General features: G+C 44.1%; 1 protein-coding gene across 1 annotated transcript in view; it reads right to left on the bottom strand.

Annotated features, from left to right (window-relative positions):
• Positions 1 to 1339, bottom strand: part of LOC146859664 (astacin-like metalloendopeptidase) — a 99405-nt gene extending 98066 nt beyond the window's left edge. Inside the window, exon 1 of the mRNA XM_085646278.1 lies at positions 1216 to 1339. Coding sequence (XP_085502404.1) covers positions 1216 to 1284 — 69 coding nt within the window. The 5' untranslated portion in view covers positions 1285 to 1339. The remainder of the gene's footprint in view (positions 1 to 1215) is intronic.
• Between the last annotated feature and the right edge of the window lie 15004 nt (positions 1340 to 16343).

Genomic DNA, 16343 nt, shown 5'->3' with positions numbered 1-16343 from the left:
ATCGCACACTGCGATGCCTTCACACTTCCTCGAGTGCACAGCGCACACATTCACAATGCAGCTTTATTGTAATTGTAATTGCATGTATATGGCGCTTACTACTTCTGCCGAATCATGGCTGCGCTTTTTGGCGAGTAGCACCCCACTCTGCATGCCAAAAACTAATTCACCACTGATCCTTTTTATATAGGGATTTGCATAGGGAGATGTAACATTAATTTGAGTGGGGCACATGTGAGTTTATTTGGACTGAAGAAGGAGAGTGGTGGGACAGAAGAGGGAAGGGTTTGCATTTATGTAGCGCTTTCTACCCCTGATGAGGTGCCAAATCGTTTTTCAGTGGTAGCACTCTACTCCGGAACTCTACACAGGAACTCAAACAGGATTAGTGTGGAATTAGTCTAGCGAAATCTGACAGAAATTTGAGCTCTATGCACTAACTGCATACCTCCTCTGTGCACGGTGCACACATGCACGGCTCACCTCTAAGCACAACCTGCCCATGACTCCTAAATGGCAAAAAAACACATCTTGCTCATGACAACAGAGCATTAATATGTGCCCTTTCCCAGGGGGCAGTTGCCTCGGTGCACTTCCCACAAGTGCTTCACGAGGACCTGGAGCGCTGCGCATTGCCCTGGCTTCAGTGCTGACCGTGTGTGCACCACTGAAGTAATTGTGCGCCATTGAGTGAGCTCACCGTGTGAAGCAGACGTAACACTATGTTTCTTGGCAAATGTACTTGTTTACAACCAAATCCCTGCTGGTAACCCTGCCAGGTGCCCTCCGCGCAGCCCTCTCTCATGTTCAGCACACAGCCCAGGCACACCCCTCCCTCCAGCATTCAACGATTCATCCGCACGCTGGAGCCCCAGCACACTGATCCACCCCTTGGAGCACCCCTTATCACTTCCAGCGCCCATCTTTTTCCAAGAGCTCTCTGCCTGTTATCAAAAACACTGTAAACCCCACTGCCGGGACCAGGGGATGCAACTCCAGGCTGCCACATTTCGTAGCGCCTCGATTTATCATTCAGTTATCAGTTCACTAAGCGCTGGTCCCAAGCCCTGAGGAGGCCTGGAGGCCACGCATCAGGTGTCAGGTGTCTCTAGCAGGCCAACCGCGACGCTCCAGCTCTCTCTAGACTTCATAAAGTGTGGCTGCTTCTCTGGGGGGCGTGAGCTGTCAGATATAAGGGGGGCACCCCCTCCTTACCTCCACGGGTCTGCCCAGCGTGAGATGCAGCACAGACAGCACAATGGCGACGGCTGTGGGGACGCCCATGGTCGACAGTCTCGGGATGATGTCCTCTTCGGAGTGTCCCTTCTCTTCGCCCCCTGCACACTCCTTTCCTACCTCTCATGGGTCTTGGGGTGGCCTTATACCAGCAGTTGGAGGAGGAGGGGGGTGGGGGGGGGGGGGTTAGACGTCAGTCATCTCACAGCCCCACAGCAACAAATTCGTCCTGCTGCCCAGAATCGTGTGCGGCTGCACGCCCAGCAGAACTCCATCGATAGCCCCCAGGTCCTGCAGGGGCCATGGGTCAGAGGTCATGCCCTAAGCATGCGTCAGTCTGAACGGTGTGCACTAAAGCGGAGCGTCATGAGGTGACCTTTGAGCCTCATAAGTGGTCTCAAATCGCCAGAACCTGTCACTCCCCGGCCAGGTCAGCAGAAACTTGAACATGGGGAAAAGGATTAGTTACAGAAACGGCGAGAGGAACATGAGAGAGTGCACGGCCCCCTCTGGGGTGGAAACCAGGGCAAGTTTAAATGAGTATTTAACGCTCAATCGCTGCTGTGTACAGTGCACAGGAATGTGTGTGAAGCAAGAAGAAGATGAACTTCTGGAAGCTACGTCACTGCACGTCTGTCTGCGACTCCCCTAAAGCGATGGTATGGAATGCGTGACGAGACTAGAAACACTGTATTAAGCAATAGGTTTAAATGTATTTTTGCAGTATAACATATGCAGAGGTGAAAGGAAAACGACTGAGTTCACGAATTCTTTGTGTTTAAAACATTATTTATATTTGGGTTCAACAATCTTTGTGCTTTTTGGTAGAAAAATAACATAACGATATATATGTTTGTATATACACACACACACACACATACACAAACACCCCCCCTAAACGTGTTACCATCCTTGTGGGGACTATGTGTGAATACCTGCCTGGTGGGATCTAACCTTTCCCAATGTTTTTAAAATACATTAATAACAGAAAAATGTTGGAAGAACAAATTCATGACACAGGATCCAGCTTCAAACTTGCAAATATATAGGGGCAATTTACAAGCCCCTTGCGTGACTTTTGCGCTGCCGTTGCGTCTTTTTTTTGACGCAACAGCAGCGCAAACAATGCGGCCTATTTACAACGTGACGCATCTAGGGAGATGCGTCACGCTGTAAAGCCCTGCGTCACATTAGACCTGCGTCAGGTATAATGTATGCAGGGTGGACGTTCCCACGCAGGAAGGCCTCGTAAAAGTGACTCCGTGAAATCTACAAGATTTCACTGCGCCACTTTTAGGACGCCACTGCATCAAAACCTTATGCCTGCTTCAAGCAGGCGTAAGTAGTGACGCAGTGTAGTGGGAATAGACCTCAACACGCATTGCTGGAGTTGCGTCGTGCTTGCGACGCGACTCCAGCAAATGCGTGACTTTTCCGCCAACAGATGCGTCAGAATTTCTGACGCATCTGTCAATCCTTGCACCATAGTGCGCCGTATTGTAAATACGGCGCATCTATGGTGGCGCAAGGGTTTCTAAGTGTGGCGCAGGGAAAGTGACGCATCTGTACAGATGCGTCACTTTCTTGTAAATCTGCCCCATAGTTATTTAATCGTGCGTACAGCACCATCCTTGTGGGGACTTGAACACGTGCTACCATCCTTGTGGGGACTTGAACATGTGCTACCATCCTTGTGGGGACTTGAACACGTGCTACCATCCTTGTGGGGACTTGAACACGTGCTACCATCCTTGTGGGGACTTGAACACGTGCTACCATCCTTGTGGGGACTTAGTCCGTAACACTATTTGTGATTGAATACAGGCTGCTCGGATTTGTTGGCGAATGTGGCAGGGGAAAGTCAAGCTGTTGGACTGAGAAAAAAGAAAAAAAAGAGGCGCAGACGAGAGTTGCCGCTCTCTTTGCTTCCCTCGTTGAAGAACGCTGTAAAATTGTTAAATCAGACTGAAAAGTTTCGAATTAAAGATGGAATTCATGGTGCAACTTTTGTCCTGAAGATGGTCTCGATGATTGATCTTTCAATAGAGAGACCGAAACGTCGACGCTACGACACTTCTTTTATATAAATAATTATCACTGGATGTTAGTAGAAATCATAATTGTCTGAATCAATTGATTTCAATATATAGCCAAATGTGAATGGCGCATATTTGTGGGTAAAAAGTGTCATTTACTACTGCTTATGTGACATCAAGCAAGACAGTAGTGTTGTGTTGCCATTCATGAAATGATAAATTGAGTGTTCCATTACTCTATTGAATGAAAATATTGAAATTTACCAAATAACTTAAAAAACCTTTTTTGATAAAATATTACAAAAAATGAACTGTGGTCATTTTGTAATTTTCTTCCTTTTTCTGAGTTCCTCGAAATGAAGCTCACTATTGTGACTATTGAAGTAATGAATATAAGGTGAATAAATCCTCAAGGTTTACTATTGTTTGTTGACTTAATATACCCAGTTCCTTGGGGAAGATTGGGTTGTCCTATTGTTGTATTTATGAACACAGTCGAAGGCACATGGCTAAATGATTATTTTATCAACTATATACACAAACAACATTATAATCTATTCATATATGAATTGCGGCATTTATACTAGGGCTATACAGTAAACACAGATTATGTTAATGTGCCAGAAAATATCATATCATGCTGAAAGACACTTAAAGCTGTATCTAACCTATTTATGAGTGCCTGCATTCTTAGGAGATAAGGGAGCTAGCACAAATAAATTAACATATGGAACAAAGGAATATGGTCAAGTGGAACCCAGAGCTTGATTAGCTGATAACATTTTTGCCAAAATAGATGTTCAAGTCCCCACAGAGATAGTGGGTGAAGATCATTGTGTTTAAGTCTCCATAGAAATAGTGTGTACATTCAAAGCTTCAACCCAATTATAAAGAGTGTGAAGCTAATGATGTTCAAGTCCACACAGAGGTTGTGTGTAATTATAGGAATGTTCAAGTCCCCACAGAGATGGCATGTTATTATGGTGACGTTCAAGTCCCCACAAAGATAGTGTGTTATTATGGTGACGTTCAAGTCCCCACAAAGATAGTGTGTTATTATGGTGACGTTCAAGTCCCCACAAAGATAGTGTGTTATCATAGAGATGTTCAAGTCCCCAGAGACATGGTGTGTTATTATAACGATGTTTAAGTCCCCACATATATGGTGTGTTATTATAGCAATGTTTAAGTCCCCACATATATAGTGTGTTATTATAGCGATGTTTAAGTCCCCACAAAGAGAGTGTGTTATTATAGTGATGTTTAAGTCCCCACAGAGACAGTGCATGAAGGTGATTGTGTTTAAGTCCTCATTTAAATAGAGCTCAATTCACAAAGGTAAACTTAGACAAAAAGTTTAACTTCACTACTTTTCAGTATTCACAAAGGTAAATTCAGACCAAACGTATAACTTGACTAATTTTCAATACAAGGAGATGATTGACATTTTTCAGTCACTCGCCCCTAGTCACAGATCTGGGTTGAATCCATCGTCGTTCTTTAGCTCACTTCGCCACCCCAGTTAAGACTAGGGGTGGGCGGAATTTGCGTAATTGCGTCACGCAAATCTCCGCGAAACGGTAAAAAATCTCCGCGAACACGCAGAAATTCCGCGAACACGCGGAATTGCTTGTTCGCGATACTTTTTTCCTGTTCGCGATCGCTGTTTGCGTGCTCGGGGTGAAATATCTCGCGAACACGCATATTGAGAACGCGAACAAGCAAAAAATTTCGCGAAGTCGCGGAACGCAGATTTTTGGGCAATTTCGCGTTCTCCGCGGAACGCGAAATTACCCAAATTCCGCAAATTAAGCGAGCGGAACGGAATTTACCGCCCAGGCCTAGTTAAGACCCAGCTATATGCAAATCAGTCTTGACCCTGTGCCTAATGGGAACAGTCCAGCCTGAACTGCCAAGCCAGGACCAGAAACAAGCATCCTGGGACCGGTTTGGGGTAACACCCCCTCATCAGCCAGGCTAGCTTGAATCCAGTGGGAAAGTGAGCAAGGAACCCACGTCTGGGCATACCCTGCCAACTTAGTGTGAACAAAGCAAACACAAGTAGATGATGGATGGAGTACTGAAACTTTTCAGTCACTCACCCCCAGTTACAGATCTGGGTTGAATCCATCATCGTTCTTTAGCTCACTTCCCCACCGCAGTTCAGACCAAGCTATATGCAAATCAGTCTTGAACCTGTGCCTTATGGCACCCCCTGGTGCTTTAAGTTGAAACAGAGCTTGCCTTTGATTACAGGAATGCTCAAGTCCCCACAGATGGTATGTTTTTATAGTGATGTTCAAATCCTCACAAAGATAGTGTTTTATTATAATTTTTTAAAGCCCCACAAAGATAGTGTGTTATTATAGCGATGTTTAAGTCCCCACAGAGATAGTGCATGAAGATGATTGTGTTTAAGTCCTCATTAAAATAGGGCCCAATTCACAAAGGTAAACTTAGAGAAAAAATCTAACTTTTCTGTTTCACAAATGTATACTTAGACCAAAAGTGTAACTTTACTACTTTTCAGTATTCACATAGTCCCATACATAGAATGCGAAGCTGATGATTCTAAAGCCAAAACAGAGCTTGCGTGTACTTACAGGAATGCTCAAATCTCCTCAGAGATGGTGTGTGACTATAGTATTACCATGGTCGCCAAAGATAATTTATGTGATTATAGACATGCCTACGTCCCCACAGAGATAGTGTGTGAATATAGACATGCCCAGGTCCCCACAGAGATAGAGTATGATTCAAGACATGCCCAGGTCCTCGCAGAGATAGTGTGTGTTTAGAGACATGCCCAGGTCCCCACAGAGATAGTGTGTGGTTAATGGGATGCACAGGGATAGCATACAGAGATAGTGTATGATTATAGTCATGTACAAGCCCTCACAGAGATATTGTGCAATTACAGTGATGTTTACGTCCCCACAGTGATAATGTGTGATAATAGTCATATTCAAGTCTCTACAGTGATGTGTGTAATGATAGGTATGTTGAAGAACCCATACAGATAGTATTAGTCTGGTGGCTTATTAAATTAATGAATCCACTTGAGAGATATGTGTTTGACCACTCTCTCACATGTTTGAATCCTGGAGCTACCACTCAGCCTTTATTCGAAGGTCTATACAATAAGTACTATTTACTTGCATTACAAAAAACATATGGTATTCTACAAGATACCCTCAGGTGTGAATGTGCACTTTATAATGCACATGAGATAATGTGATAATAGTGGTACTCAAGCCACCTCTAGAGATAGACTGGAATTATCCCATATCTATGAATCCCACTTCTAATGCAGCATTAACAGATTTAAACTGTGTTCTTCCAGAAAGGTTCACACTTCCTTAAAAATCCAAGTATCTGAGTTCTCATTTTCTTTTCTAGCCCCCACCTTATCAACTCTAGTCTCCATTAAAAAGATAAAACTGTATTTCTGATTGCAATAAACTCTCCATACTGTAAACCAAATTCAAGGCACACAATCAAGACTGCAGTTCATAGTTATCTTATAAACAAAGAACGATGCTTCATTCTTGTTCTTCTTTGTGTTCCTTTATTTCTTTTTAGCCTTGCACCAATGCGTTTCGTCGCAGCGGGAGTGTATCCCTTACGACTTCCTCAGGGCTTCTAGACCTTGGGTGCTATTCACAAGGGAGCCTCCTGTTATCGTGTACGATTTAGGAGGATTGATCCAGCCTGCTGCTTATCTTTATTCAATCAGATTAATTTATAAATGTAGGGTCCAAATTTCAACTGTAGCATCCAGAGGTAAAAGCTCCATGCGAGGTACTCCTACAAGTCCTTCTCTCGACTATATCCACAAGAGTATGGAGGAACAAATCCTTTCCTCTCAATCCCAGTTCGAAATCCCATTCGTATATCCGGCTCCCAGCGTGGGGCGTCTCCCCGGGCCGATTACAGGTGAGGAAGTCATAAGAGATACACTCCCCCTGCGACGAAACAAGTTGGTGCAAGGCTAAAAATGTATATGTATACATATATAAATATTCACTGAAAAAAACATAGGTTTCAGGGCTGTTATAGTTAGCTGGACATTTCACTCGTACAAAACCATTAAAATTCCTCCGTTATAGTTACTTCTGCTAACTATAACTCGCGCGCCGGCAATCCACTGCTGATGATGTCACATATTACATCATTCATGACATGGTCAGTGACTTCACTGATGACATCACTGATGACATCACTGATGACATCATCCACATAACAATCAGATACACCTCATCATACACTAGAATAACCTTTCATCACTCACTGTAAAATACAGAGTACCATATTTGAATCCATTGACACACCAGTACAAGTTTCTAAAATCCCACCTAGTGATTCCTAGATCTACACACACTTACCTATAGATTCACTCATACATGCTGTCAATGATCAATAGAACACTATCAAATATATTTATACACCTATATCGACATTACACATTACGATGCATGCAGTCCACTATGCATGTAGTCCTCTAACCACCTACACACTTGGATTTCATACCTTCAATTTCCAAGTCAGTATCCATACACTTCCAGCAAACACCCTGTCACTCCCCTTGCACTCCTGTAGTGACACATTCAGCACCATGTACTAATCCATTCATTGCGCCAAAACCCAACCACTTATAAATTCACCCAGGCACTCTCCTTGCAGTATTTTAATCATTCAGTCAGTGCCCAAGTATTCATGCAGTTAGCCAGGCCTTAGCACATGGACTGCTTCAAACCCCAATCCAATATGCATGCAGTCCTCTAACCACCAACACACTTGTCTTTCACACCTTCAATTCCCCAGTCAGTATACATACACTCCAGCAAATACCCTGTCACTCCCCTTGCACTCCTCCAGTGACCCATTCAGCACCATGTACTAATATATTCACTGCGCCAAAACCCAAACACTTATACATTCACCCAGGCACTCTCCTTGCACTACTCTAATCATTCAGTCAGTACCCAAGTACTCATGCAGTGAACCAGGTCTTAGCACTTGGACTGCTTCAAACGCCTATCCACTATGCATGCAGTTCTCTAGCCACCTACACACTTGTCTTTCACACCTTCAATTCCCCAATCAGTATCCATACACTTCCAGCAAACACCCTGTCATTCCCCTTGCACTCCTCTAGTGACCCATTCAGCACCATGTACTAATCCATTCACTGTGCCAAAACCCAACCACTTATAAATTCACCCAGGCACTCTCCTTGCAGTACTCTAATCATTCAGTCAGTACCCAAGTACTCATGCACTGAGCCAGGCCTTAGCACATGGACTGCTTCAAACGCCTATCCACTAGGCATGCAGTCCTCTAACCACTTACACACTTGTCTTTCATACCTTCAATTACCCAGTCAGTATTCATACACTTCCATCAAACACCCTGTCACTCGCCTTGCACTCCTCTAGTGACCCATTCACCATCATGTACTAATCCATTCTCTGCGCCAAATCCCAACCACTTATAAATTCACCCAGGCACTCTTCTTCCAGTACTCTAATCATTCAGTCAGTACTCTAGTAGTCATGCAGGGAGCCAGGCCTTAGCATGTGGACTGCTTCAAACGCCTATCCACTATGTATGCAGTCCTCTAACCACCTACACACTTGTCTTTCACACCTTCTAGTCAATATCCATACACTTCCAGCAAACACCCTGTCAGTCCCATGGCACTCCTCTAGTGACCCATTCAGCACCATGTACTAATCCATTCACTGCTCCAAAACCCAACCACTTATAAATTTACTCAGACACTCTCCTTGCAATAGTCTAATCATTCAGAGAGTACCCAAGTACTCATGCAGCGAGCCAGGTCTTAGCACATGAACTGCTTCAAACCCCTATCCACTATCCATGCAGTCTTCTAACCACCTACACACTTGTCTTTCACACTTTTAGTTCCCCAGTCAGTATCCATACACTTCCAGCAAGCACCCTGTCACTCCCCTTGCACTCCTCTAGTGACTCATTCAGCACCATGTACTAATCCATTCACAACGCCAAAACCCAACCACTTTTAATTAACCCAGGCACTCTCCTTGCAGTACTTTAATCATTCAGTCAGTACCCAAGTACTCATTCAGCGAGCCAGGCCTTAGAACATGGACTGCTTGAAACGCCTATCCACTATGCATGCAGTCTTCTAACCACCAACACACTTGTATTTCACACCTTCAATTCCCCAGTCAGTATCCATACACTTCCAGCAAACACCCTGTCACTCCTCTTGCACTCCTCTAGTGAAACATTCAGCACCATGTTCTAAGCCATTCACTGCACCAAAACCCAAACATTATAAATTCACCCAGGCACTCTCCTTGCAGTACTCTAATCATTCTGTCAGTACCCAAGTACTCATGCAGTGTCCCAGGCCTTAGCACATGGACTGCTTCAAACAACCTATCAGCTATGCATGCAGTCCTCTAACCACCTACACACTTGTCTTTCACACCTTCAATTCCCCCGTCAGTATCCATACACTTCCAGCAAACACCCTGTCACTCCCCTTGCACTCCTCCAGTGACCCATTCAGCACCATGTACTAATCCATTCACTGCACCAAAACCCAACCACTTATACATTCACCCAGGCACTCTCCTTGCAGTACTCTAATCATTCAGTCAGTACCCAAGTATTCATGCAGCGAGCCAGGCCTTAGCACATGGACTGCTTCAAATGCCTATCCACTATGCGTGCAGTCCTCTAACCACCTACACACTTGTCTTTCACACCTTCAATTCCCCAGTCAGTATACATACACTCCTGCAAACACCCTGTCACTCCCTTTGCACTCCTCCAGTGACCCTGGCAGGAGGCGGCAGGCCCGGCTCCGGGTACGCTACCCAGGAGCGGCACCGTCAGTGGGCGAAGGTGCGCCGGGCCGTGTTCCCGTGCTCTGTGGTCTGGCGCTCCCACAATCAACTAGCCCACCGGTGGTCTGACATCCTGGACCGGGAGCAGGACCTGTTGGACCTGCTAGGTGTTGAGGTCGTCGGGCTTGGTGAGTAACTTATTGTGTATATTAAATTTGATGAACAACAAGATTACTGCTGCGTGCCAAGCGTTGCTGGTAAATTAAGTTCCAAAAAGCAAAATGTTCTTTGATTTAAGGACCCAGGTGCTCGGTGGTACTCTTACTTGTTTGCAACTTAGTTTGCGCTAGCTTGTGCTGATGCTGATTATTTTACAGAACTGAAGTTAGGTAATGCGATTTGCTAGAGAGACTCTAGTCCTTCCATTGTCCTACTGTGAAATAGTGGTGGATGGATATTGGATACTAGGTTTAGTTTGTTAGTATTAGCTAATAATTGTTTTATGCGGTCTGCGTGACGCCTCCTCGGTCACTGAGTGCTGCTTACCCCAGTCCTCCGTCAACCTTTTGTACTTTGTTTAGTGAGTGGTAGGCTTAGCATGGTCAGTCAGTAGCAGAACTAGATCAGAATCATGCAACCAACCCACAATTTGTTGTATCTATGTATGCACTAATGTATGCATGTATCTTCCATCTCATCTATTCATTAGATGGCTGAAAAAAAATGGAAATGCAGACTTAGTGAACAATTGGCCCGTCTGGAATAGGTGGTGTAGGTCAGGTGGTACTTACTAGGCTTCGTTAGTATTTGTAATCAGAATGATTATGGAACACTGGAGTGTTCATAAATAAGTAGACGATCCGTGAATGCAGGAAGAAGCCAGTAGTCGATCCATCTGATTAGATAGGTCAATTTTATTGCAATTGTTGTTTCCTAAAATGTTGTTTGACTTATTTTTCCAAATGATTTATTATTATTTCTTTCACAGCACTCCTTAATGTTTGTCTCTTTCTTTATTATATTTTACATGATCATCAGCACCACCCAGGGGCAAGAAGACGGGGTCGGAGTCGGCGGGGGAACCACAGGAGGACCGCTCCTCTACAGAGGCTCCTGCTGCTGGCCCCAGTAAGTCCTTCAGTGGTTATATTATTGACATTCATATTTCCCTAACTTTAACTGCATCTTTTTTTTCCGAACTATAAATTATGGTTCCACTTTCTAATTCTATTTTTTACAAAAGCTTACTTCTTTGACCGTGACTATCTGTTTCCAAATTCTGTTCATCCCTGCCTCTAACTAAGTTGCTTCTAACTGCCTCTGCTATGACTCTCTGTACTACTACTACTACTACTACTACTATTACTATTATATTACTCTGTCTGTAGCGAAGCTTGCACAGTTGCCCACTCTTTATAGAAGGTTTTCTTTGGAATAATAAAACTCTGATTGACCAATAGCTTTAGCCACTGTGTCCTGTCCTTTGGGTTGTCCTCTTCAATTCTTCTCAATGTTGAGGCTTTGACAATTACCACAAACAAAATGGCCAACCAGATATTTGACTAGTATTTTTGATCGGATAGTACATGATACTACTCTTGTCTAGTGATTCTGCAGAGCCACATACAGAACTATGCACAACAAAATAGGATGTTGCTGATGGGAGGTTGGACCTTACTGATCACACCTCAGTAGGAAGAACCCAGGATCCCCTGACCGACTAGCTATAGTGTCTCACATTAGGGTCCCACTCCCGACCCCCCCCCACGAAGAAGATACACAATGTTGATGATGACTGAGACAGACAACCCAGAACATAATAACACCATTTTGCTCACTCACTTGTGTAAGTCCACCCCACCACACCAAATACCACAGGCACAGAGTCTATGTGTAAGTTCAAAAGGTTTATTTAATAAAACAAGTATCAAACTAGTCTGTACATCGTTAATATGAAATTTAATTTACTACAGCCATAGTCAATACGCCAGCAAAAAGCCTAAGATTAAAACAGTAAACATTTACAAGTGCATGACAACAAGAACGAGAGCCAAGATCTTTAGAATTCTGGAATACCCCTCATCGTAGAACGTAGAAATACTGGTTACATCATCTTGCATCATAAATATGTTCTGTAAATCTCTGGTTTGTAGAAGGGAATCTTCCGCCTATTATATGAGAAAAATGCTGCGCGTTAGCCGTTAGATAGTATACTGGTGAATGCAAGCATTTGGCAGTCATGGCAAAAAGTGTAACATGTATGTGATGGCTAAGCAATATGAACTAAACAAACTCAATAAGTGTTTTTTTTTTTTACCACCTCTTCACTTGTACGCAACAGTCAAGTGGCCTCAAAGGCATCTACTGCACATGTCAATGATCTGGTAGGTATTATTAAATATGCGCCAAAAGAGTAGTAGTCGACATGATGAATCTAAAAGGGTTACACATGGCTCAGGCTAACTTTCAAAAGAGCAGAGTAGGACTAGATGACCCTAGGAAGTGGAACCATATCACTACTAGTGTCTGTCTACTGACTGTACTTACTGTCTAGTGCTGATGTATGTTGTATTAATTAACTTTTTTTTCAATGTTCCAAGTGAACACTTAAAATAGGGGGAGGTTTCCAGCCATCTAAAAATTTGTGATGTTTTTTTCTAGGCACACTACCATCCACCAGTGCCGTCGGGGCCAGCGATACGGCCGGCAGGGGATGGCAGGGGGGGCAGGCGAACTGGTGGCACCTGCAGGAGAGACAGGGGGGGATCCAGCAGCAGTGGCCAGCGGCGGTAAGTTATATTCATTACTTCTTGACATTACTACTAGATGGAAGTGTGTTCACTATTTCACTGTACTGTGCGACTTATTATTATACAACGGTTGAAGAAGACACCCATTACTTAGCATTAGCAGCTTGAGTAGAGTAACCAATGGCCTCTTCTATTTGACTCCAAAATCAGTTGTGAAGGTTTTATGGAGAAGACAAACTCAGATCAGATGACCTTGATGGATGTGTTGAACAAAGAGGGAAAGAACTAAGGGTGGAAGGACGGGCGAGATAAATAATATGACTGACTGGCAGAGAAGTATATGTTGTTGGAAGCATGCATAGGTGGCTGATAGTAATCAGATCAGATGCATGGGTTGTTGAAGGATGGGTGGAAGGTGAAAGAGAATGCCTGCCTGGGTGGGCGACACAGTATGGGTGGATAGTGCTAGATAACAAAAATCAGCGTTGTTTGGTTCAAATTCAAACTCAAAGACAAGGCAAGCAAGGAAGGAGTGGAAGCATGGGTGGTTGTTGGTGAAACCAACTAAGTATGAGAGATATAAAAAAGAAGGAGAAACGTTTACTTTAATGGATGTATGCCTGGATGTACTATCATCAATAGACAGTATAGGTGGAAAGTGTCACTGGAGATTCTTACTTTGAAGAAAATGTAAAAGAAACTGCGCGCCAGTAGCAAAGCCTAGGGGAATATAGGTAGTATTATCAGAATACAGTACACTTGCAGTAGTTTGCAAGCACGTCATATATAAATATATATATATATATATATCTATTATCAAGCGGAAGCCCCTTCCTCCCACTCTGTGGACCACTCCCTACATATTATTATTAATGTATTTTCGATTGGGGCAGCCAGCCTGCAAAGGGTGGCCTATCTGTTGTTTTTGGTTATTTGTTACACAATCAATAAAAGCAAAGTACCCTCTGCAGTAGCGGTTGGTGGTGGGAGTGTTGGCGGGCGGTGAGTGACATGGGGAGGGGACGGGTGGGTGGCACTGGCAAGTAAACTGTGTATTATGGCCAAATACAGGTAATCAACATAAAAATAAATAACATTATTTTCAATGTGCGCACTGCACCGCCGAATGCGATGCAGTGCGTGCAACAATATATTTTTTTTAATGTATTGTTTAATTACCTGTGATTGTCCTTAATCCATAGTTTACTATCCCTACCCTGCACCTTCCCACGTCACCGACTCACCGCCCGGCAGCACTCCCACCACTGACTGCTACTGACCTGATGTCGTATCGTATTAGCATCTATAATATGAATATAAGCAATGATCATTGGATCAGATAAATAATCACCCTTTTTGTAGTACCCATGGCAGGCTGTAAGTGAAATTGTGCAAGCCAATTGCCCTCCTGTAACAGAGTATGGCCAGTGCCAACGACCGTAAGGCGTCATACAAAAATATGAGCTTCCCCACCTGCAGACAGTAGTAGTAAATAAAACTAACGTGAGTCTGCATCACGTGGCTCATATCTGTTTCTCTTGGGTACAAGCTTAGCTGACTGAGCTGGCATGCCGGCTACAACAAGGTTATGTAATTGGGCTAAACTACAGATAAGAACAACACGACTGGTGTACCAGAGTATATAGTACGATTATATTTAAAATGTCGGAAACTCCCACAAATGTTAGAGTCCAAGGAAGTAGGAGTAGAGATACTTACCACCAAATCTCAAATGTTATGAACTGTGCTTGCTAGTGATACTGTGACACTATGTGTTGAATGATTTTAGTGTTTCTGTTTTGCTAAGAGTATTGGCTACAACATGTTCTTTTTCTTCCTTGATATAGATACTCCTCCCACATCCACTGAACCATCAAGGAAGGAGTTGGCCGCTAGGGCCCGGCGCTGGAAACTGGAGGCCATCTGTGAACATTATCGCCGGCTGGTGGCTCAGGCTGAGGAGGAGGAGGCGGCTGCAGCTGCAGCCTCCTCCAATGCCCCGAGCCCCAGTCAGGCCCTGCCTCCACTTTCACGGCACCGTGGTCCGGCAGCCGGCCGCCAGCGCGCATCGATTTCAAGCACTGCTGCCCCCCACCCTGCATGTAACTGCAGGGCATTTCGCCGCCAGCTGCTCCGCCGGATGGCCCGCTTAGAGGAGAACCTGGAGGTGCGGGTAAAGATCCTGGTGGATAAACACCTTAAGGCCCGCCGACGATAGAGGACCTCGTCATTTGCCCCTTTTTTAATTCCTTTTGTTGGTGGGTGGGTTTGTGGGCGTTGGGGATTTTTTGCGGACATTGGGACTCTCAACTTTAGTTTTGGACATTGGTTGGGGTTAGGGAGGCGGTGGGTTAGGTCACAGTGGCAGCAAGGCTTCAACTAAATACTCCTCACTTCCTGGTTATACGTCACATGACTAGTGGGCGTGGCCTGGAGTGAGGAGACAATTCTTAAAGCGACAGGTCGATTTCTGCCGGTGAATGGCTAGTCATAGGTGAGAAAATAAAAGGAGTCAAGAGTGATTATTACAAATATATTTACATGGAATAGGACCTTCCACACGTAGGAGGAATGCTACAGAAAGGAAAACAGTAGTTCAGTTAAAATTACATGGCACGATGAGATTATTTGTTCAGGACAGAGTTCCAAGGTATGCAATCGTTCATACCATGTTTGTGGGTGGACAATCTGTGTATCCAGCGTTGTTCTTTTTCATACAGATATTTCTGTGTGTTAGTACCAGTCACAGTTTCAATTATCGTCCAACGCATATCGTTGGGTGTATGATTGTGTTGAAGAAAGTGTTCTGTTAGACGCGTGGTTTGTTTTTTGCATCTAATAGTACTCCTGTGCTCACAGATCCTCTGCTTCACTTTCCTTGTTGTCATCCCTATGTAACGAAGTTCACACGGGCAGGTAATTAAATATACTGCATTAGTGGTGTTACAGTTTGTATGTTTTCTTTGTGACCATTCTCTGCCAGGTTCTAGGGATACTGTTTTTGTGGCTGTGGTGAGATGGCACACGCTACAGTCACCGCATGGAAAATGACCTGTAATGTTAGGTAGTCCCCATGAATTAAGAACAGTACATCGTGTTGGTGTTTCTGGTTGTTTTGGTCTGGTGTGTACCAATGCATCTTTAATACTCCTTGCTCTCTTGAAAGAGAACAAGGGTTTTTCCCATTTTAGATTGCCTGTATTCAGGATGTTCCAGTGTTTGTTAATTGTCCTTGTGACCTGGTTAGAGATAGTACTGTATGTGGTGATGCACGTGAGAGGCGTGTCCGTCACTTGTTTCGGATTGGGTTCCAACAGTGCCTCACGGTTCTGATTAGCAGCCCGTTTTTTGCAAGTTGCCAATATCTTTTCGGGATATCCTCTGTCTGACAATTTGAGTGACAGGTCATTAGCTTGGGAGCGAAAGTCAGAGCTCTTGCTACAGTTTCTCCTAATTCTGAGATATTGTCCGAAAGGGAG

Source organism: Triturus cristatus, chromosome 3_1 (assembly GCF_964204655.1).
Source record: "Triturus cristatus chromosome 3_1, aTriCri1.1, whole genome shotgun sequence".
Classification (NCBI taxonomy): Eukaryota; Metazoa; Chordata; class Amphibia; order Caudata; family Salamandridae; genus Triturus; species Triturus cristatus.
Note: the sequence above shows the minus strand (reverse complement) of the source record. Positions and strands in the feature narration are given on the sequence as shown.